Source organism: Vigna angularis, chromosome 9, assembly GCF_016808095.1.
Source record: "Vigna angularis cultivar LongXiaoDou No.4 chromosome 9, ASM1680809v1, whole genome shotgun sequence".
Classification (NCBI taxonomy): domain Eukaryota; kingdom Viridiplantae; phylum Streptophyta; class Magnoliopsida; order Fabales; family Fabaceae; genus Vigna; species Vigna angularis.
In genome coordinates, this window is record NC_068978.1 from 19290490 (window position 1) to 19297339 (window position 6850).

General features: G+C 41.3%; 1 protein-coding gene across 1 annotated transcript; it reads right to left on the reverse strand.

Annotated features, from left to right (window-relative positions):
- Positions 1-5473: 5473 nt before the first annotated feature.
- Positions 5474-6559, reverse strand: LOC128193911 (uncharacterized mitochondrial protein AtMg00810-like). Its single transcript, XM_052868104.1, has one exon. It carries the CDS (start codon positions 6557-6559, stop codon positions 5474-5476), a length of 1086 nt encoding a protein of 361 aa, XP_052724064.1.
- Positions 6560-6850: the final 291 nt, after the last annotated feature.

Here is a 6850-nt window from a genome sequence, read left to right on the forward strand (position 1 = left end):
AATAAAATAATAAATATGAAGTGATTGTAAAAATTTACTGAGTGTCAAGGTATTATAATCCTTGTATAAAATATTTGATACATGCACACAGAGTACATATGTTGTCTCCACTAATGTAATCAATGGTGTATGTAGTGTACCCGTGGGCACCGAAAGAGGCCTAGTCCGGTAAGGAAGGTTGGCCGATTGGTTAGATAAGGAGGGTGGTTAATTGGTTAAAGCTGAGAGTGGGTGGAGGCAAATAATAGACGAATAAAGAACATTAAAGGTCAATCAATGCAGTGAAAAACGAAACATGGGGTGTTAATGGTCAGAGAACGAACAATAGGAAATAAAATATACAAAATGAATATGGCATTAATTAGCAGCTACCGGTTGTCGTTAGGAATCAACTTTATAAATATCTGATGGGTGCTTAGGTAAAGGTACTTTTTGATCTAAATAATTACAGCGTTGAGACTTTTCAAACTAAAAAACTAACTTGAGCGTCGGAGTGTTTTCCTGCAGGAGACGACCGATCGATATAGTGGAGTTGATATCTTAAAGGGGATCGTGGTGGCATCGCAGCGGGAAGAAGGAAGCGTAGCCTCGGACCTACTTACAGAAACCCAAGTGAGACCGCAATGGCAAATGAGCTTCAGTTATAGGTGCTACAAGAAATGCAAAAGCAGATGCAGGAGTTGAGGGCGAAGATGGCAACAATAAGGGCGGATCGGGGTAACGGGGCGACGAGACAGTCAGTGCAGTCGGTGAATAATGAGGTCGCTAATCCAGAGAATGGAGGGGAGAGTAATCGTCCCACACGTGAAAATGGGACGCGGGAGGTAACTAATGCTCAAGACGTAATACGCAGGGTGGAGGACGAAACATGGAGAATCAAGCGGGGCAGAACACGGGGAATCAGGCAGCGCACAATGTGGAGAATCACCAGGGGCGAAATGTGGGAAACCGGCCGGGATACAATGTGGAGAATCCAATACCCATGAATAACGCGATCCGTGAAGACTATTTAGCGCTTGTAGAACGTCTTGATCAAGCCGAGGGGCTTCATCCTTTTACCGCAGCAGTGATGAGGGCGCCCGTGCCTGAAAATAAATTGCTCCCAATAATTGAAAAGTATGAAGCGATAACTGATCCTGAAAAGCATCATAGGTCTTTTGTTGATGCTATCGCGATTTATTCTTTAGATGATTCGGTTTGGTGCAGAGTATTCTTGTTGTCTTTGAAGGATGATGCGTTGGATTGGTTTCATTCATTGCAACCTGAGACGGTCGACAGGTTCGCAACGCTAAGATATTTATTCAATCAACAATATGCATCCAACAGAACACAGGGATTAACGTACCTTGCTTTAGTCCGGATGAGGCAAGGGAAAGAAGAAACGCTTAAGGCGTTTATGGACCGCTTTAATCAAATAGTGCGTCAAATAAGAAATGTGGATTAGAAGTTAATCATAGGTGCCCCGACAACGACGCTAAGACCGAGACCTTTCGTGGACTTTCTTTATGCAGAGGAACCCCAGACATTGGCCGAGCTGCAGAATAAGGCAACAATGTTTATTTGAATTGAGGAGGGGCGTGCTTTCCAACAAGCACAAAGAGAAGAGGTGCTTCTGCAGGCCAGATCAAACCGTGGGAGGAAGGATGGAGGACGAATGTTGGGGAGAAAAGAGGGAGCAAGTGAGCAAAGGCACAGAGACCTTCCTAGGGTGCCTCAGTATGTTCATTATACGCCTTTGAATGCACCAAGGGCGAGGGTAATGGAAGAAGCGTTAAGGGCTGATTTGCTAGCCTTGGCGCAATCCCTCACTCCTAGGAGGCTGATGGGCGGAAGCATTGTCAATATCATCAGAACTTGGGACACACCATGGAAGACTGTATCACACTGAAAGATAAATTGGAAAGTTTAGTACGAAAATATGTACAAGATAAGGGACAAAGATCCTCGGGAGGAGCTGAACGTCCATCTAAGAGGAGTAATCATCCTAGGAAGGATGATCGGTCAAAGAAGAATCGGAGAAGCCGAAGTAGGAGGAGAGAACGACCCTTACGGGACGTAATCAACACTATTTTGGGAGGATTCGCTAGTGGGGGACCTTCGGCATCGACGCGGAAACGACACTTGAGAAGCCTGCATAGTGTTCACTTCTTGGAGGTGACAAAAAGGTCAATGCCAAGGATAACCTTTTCGGACGAGGATTTTCATGCTCCTGACCCTAATCAGGATGACCCGATGGTTATAACGGCGGTGATTGCTCGGTATAGTGTGGGTAAAGTTTTGGTTGACCAAGGAAGTTCGGCCAATATATTGTACTGGAAAACTTTTCAACAGATGGACATTTCGGAGGACATGATCATGCCATTCCATGAACAAATATAAGGATTTGTAAGGGAAAGAGTAGATACGAGAGGTTATGTTGATCTGATAATGTGTTTGGGGACGGAGAATAACGCCAAGGAGTTGAGAGTTCGATTCTTGATGGTGGAAGCTAACACATCATATAATGTTTTGCTGGGCCGACCGTGTTTGAATGCCTTCAGGGCCATTGTGTCTACTCCAAATTTGACGTTGAAGTATCCATCTGACGATGGGAAAGTTTGGGTTGTTAGGGCGGATCAAAGGGTGGCTCGAGAATGCTATGTGGTGGGGTTAAAAGTTAAACCCTAGATTTCAACTAAGAAGGTAGAAAGGTCGGAAGTGGCTATGGCGGAGCTAGACTCGAGGGTGAATATAGAAGATCGGATGGAACCGTTGGGGGAGGTGCAACCTTTCATTCTGGGGACAGCGAGGGACCAGACTACTACCATTGGTAGAAGTCTTACTGAGGAACAGAGTCGAGAGGTTGGTCGAGTTTTGAGGGCGAATAAGGATCTATTCGCATGGACGACAACTGACATGCCAGGGATTCATCCTAGTATAATTTCTCACAAGCTATCTTTGTTTACAAATGCACGGCCGGTCGCCCAGAAGAGGAAGAGGTTGGGATTAGAAAAAAGAAGAGCGGTGGACGAGGAGGCCCGGAAGCTAATGGAGTCAGGCTTTATTCATGAGGTAAAGTACACAACTTGGCTGGCCAATGTGGTGATGGTGAAGAAATCCAACGAAAAATGGAAAATGTGCACCGATTTCACAGATTTGAATAAAGCGGGCCCAAAGGATGCATACCCGCTCCCCAACATTGATGGTCTGGTTGATGGAGCCTCGGGGTATTAAGTGCTTAGATTTTTGGATGCGTATTCGGGATATAACCAAATTCCCATGTATCATCCGGATCGTGAGAAGACAACATTTATAACTGAACGGTCTAATTATTGTTACGATGTGATGCCATTTGGTTTGAAGAACACGAGGGCCACATACCAGCAATCTATGGACAAAAAGTTTCAAAACTATAATGACTAAAAACTATCAAAATTTTGAATATGGACTAAAACCAAATTCGTGTGATACTTAAGGGATGAAAAACGTATTTAACCCTTTAAAAAATTATAAAAAGACATAATATCTCCTTGGAAGCTTTGGCAGCTTTGGCAAAAGGTCCCAAAGAATTCAATTTTGGATTCTTATTATATAAGTTGTACAAGGTGGGACTACGTGACTTTCCCAACAAAGCATAAAGTAAAAATATATCACTCACTGACTAAATATAAAGAGAGGATAATGTTTAATCAATAAAAATTCAAATTCACATGTACTAAAATCAAATCTATCAATCTTAATTATATTAAAAGTTATAAAGGCGTATAAAAAAAGATATTAATTAAGTTGGCAGATCAGCAGTGGAGGAGACGGTGGTCGATGATGACGGTGGTCGACGATGACGAAGGAGAGAAAAATGAAGAGCACAACTTGAGAGGTAAGAAAAACATTCTCTTTTCTTATTTCATAATCTTGTAGAATATTGATACTGGAAAAATGTATTTTCATTCTTGCTTTGAACAAAGAAGGAGAGCTCTATTTATAGAGCTCTGTTAACAAACTATTAAAAGCCTAAAAACTAATAATCGTAAATCATAACAGAAAACATTAAATTACTGTCTTCTTTGACAGTAAGGAATCAATCTTGATTCCTAATAGCCTCCCCTCAAGCTGGACGATGGATGGTCGTCAGTCCAAGCTTGGGAACAATTGACCTAAATCTGACACGATGAGGGAACTTTGTGAAGATGTCAGCTGATGTACGTTTGGCAAGTGTACCAATCGTAATTGTAGTAACAAAATATCGTCCTCAAGGATTGAATGAGTTGAGTACTAGTTTTACTAATTTACTTAATTTTGAGCAACAAAGATTGTCAAGTAGAATGATGAACATAAACCAGTGATGGAAATTCAAATAGTATAAACAATGTTAGAGAATTGATTTCATACCTTTTCATATAATTTCCTCCCCTTTTCAATCGATGTGTAAATTATAATTATCCACTTGAGTTTATTTAGAGCTTGTTTACCCCTAATCCCTTAGTAGGCAAACATATCCCTTGAATTTGAATCCCCAATCCCTTAGGCCAATTACAAATTCAACAAGATCATGAAGAACAGTCATATCTCAATTCAAACTAACTAGTCCTGCCCAATTTCCCAATTGTGACAGCATCTAATATGTTCTATTTATAAACGCAAGCAATTCCCAATCTCCCAACTGTGAAACTGCTCATAGAATAGACATTAAAACATAAATAGAACACTGGGATAATTAAAATGAACTTAACATCAATTGAAAAAGATTCAGAAAATATAATCCAAAGTACTACATCAATCCACTAACAAAAGAAAATTTAGTTCTGCATAATGGAAAAAGGAAAATCAAAAAGCAAAAGTTCCGCAAAAAGTTGCAGCCAAAAGCTCCCAGAAGAAGACGAAGAAGAAGTCCCTTTGTTGTGCGTGAATACCCTTTTTGTCTCCCCCTTCCACGTGTTTTCATTCCTCTCCCATCATTTCCACAATTTCCTCCTTTTTAGGAGAGTGGTTTTCCTTTTCCCTAACTTCCTCCAATTTTCCTTTAATTTAATCTCTTTAAATCAGTCATAAAAGAGATCACTAACTGCTCAATAACTGCTCCTGGAAACTTTCACAGCCCATGGAAAACTCCCCACTCTGCCTGTGTTCTTCTCTGCTTTAATTCTGTTTTCTTACGTGAATCCACAGATTACTCCGCAGGTTGTGGGAACTTTCACAACACAGTTGTTGAACTTTCTGTTTTGCAACTCCATTTAGAAGCAACGTCCACATGTAACTCCACAGGTTGTGAGACATTTCACAGCTTGGTTGTTGAACTCTCTGGTTTCATCTTGGTATCTTGTACATCAATTCTTCCCAAATTGTGATTTTGGCACTTAGAATCATCAATCTACAATAAAAACACAAAATGCCAATGTATGATCCGAAACAAAGATAATCCATGACTAAATCCTTCAATGAATGCAATTATGCATGCAAATGACCTAAACTAAGACATGAATGCAATTACATTTACTCACACATCATCAGCCAACTGCTGGTCGGAGCGTACGGGAAGAAGATTGAGTAGGCGTTCCTGAACTTTCTCACGGACGACATGGCAGTCGAGTTCGATATGCTTGGTCCGTTCATGAAAGTTTTGGTTGTGAGCTATATGCCTTGTAGACTTATTGTCGCAATACAAGGGAGGCGTTCCTGACTCTTCTATTTGAAGGTCTTGAAGTAGATAACTGAGCCACTGTATCTCACATACAGTGGCTGCAAGAGCTCTATACTCAGCTTCAGTAGAGGATCTGGAGACAGTCCTCTGCTTCTTAGATTTCCAAGAGATGAGCGAAGATCCAAGGAAGATACAGAACCCTATTGTGGATCTTCTGGTGTTGGGACATGTCGCCCAGTCAGAGTCACTAAAGGCCTTTAGCTGCATAGGAGAGTCAGCTGGGAAAAACAATCCCTTAGAAGGCTTGGATTTGATGTACCTAAGAATATGTTGAATGGCCCGGTAGTGATAATCAGTAGGTGATTGAACAAATTGACTAAGTAAATTGACTGTAAAACATAAGTCAGGTCTTGTATTTGTAAGGTAAAGTAACTTCCCTATTAGCCTCCTGTAAGGACTTGGGTCATCCAGGTAGCTGTCCAATTTGTATAAGGTGCTTGTGTCACTCAGGAAGGGAGTGGACGAAGGCTTACACCCCAACATTCTCGTTTCTTCCAGTATATCTAAGGCATATTTTCTTTGACATAGGTGGATACCCTTTCTAGATCTGGCCACTTCCAGCCCTAGGAAGTATTTGAGTTCTCCTAGGTTCTTTATTCGAAACCTATTGTGGAGTAGTTCCTTTATGCAGTTGATCTCCATCATAGAGTCCCCTGTCAACACAATATCATCCACATACACAAGTAGAGCAGTAAAGCTTGTAGGTGTCCTCTTAATAAACAAAGAGTGATCAGATTTAGATTGGACAAAATTAGCAGTTATTAGAAAGGAAGAGAGCTTTTCAAACCACTGCCTACTAGCTTGTTTCAAGCCATACAAGGATTTTGTCAACTTGCAAACCTGTCCTTTATTACACGCATCTAGACTTGGGGGTGATTCCATGTAGACTTCTTCATTGAGGTCTCCGTGTAGAAAAGCATTGTCAACATCCAGTTGGTGTAAAAACCAGCTGTTAGAAGCAGCTAGGGCAATAAGTAATCTGATTGTGGTAAGTTTAGCCACAGGGGAAAAGGTGTCTAGATAGTTTATGCCCTCCTGCTATGTATAACCCTTTGCCACTAAACGGGCTTTGTACCTTTCAATGCTACCATCTGCCTTGTATTTGGTTTTATACACCCATTTACATCCTAGTGCAGTCTTCCCTAGAGGTAGTGGTGTCAAAACCCATGTGTT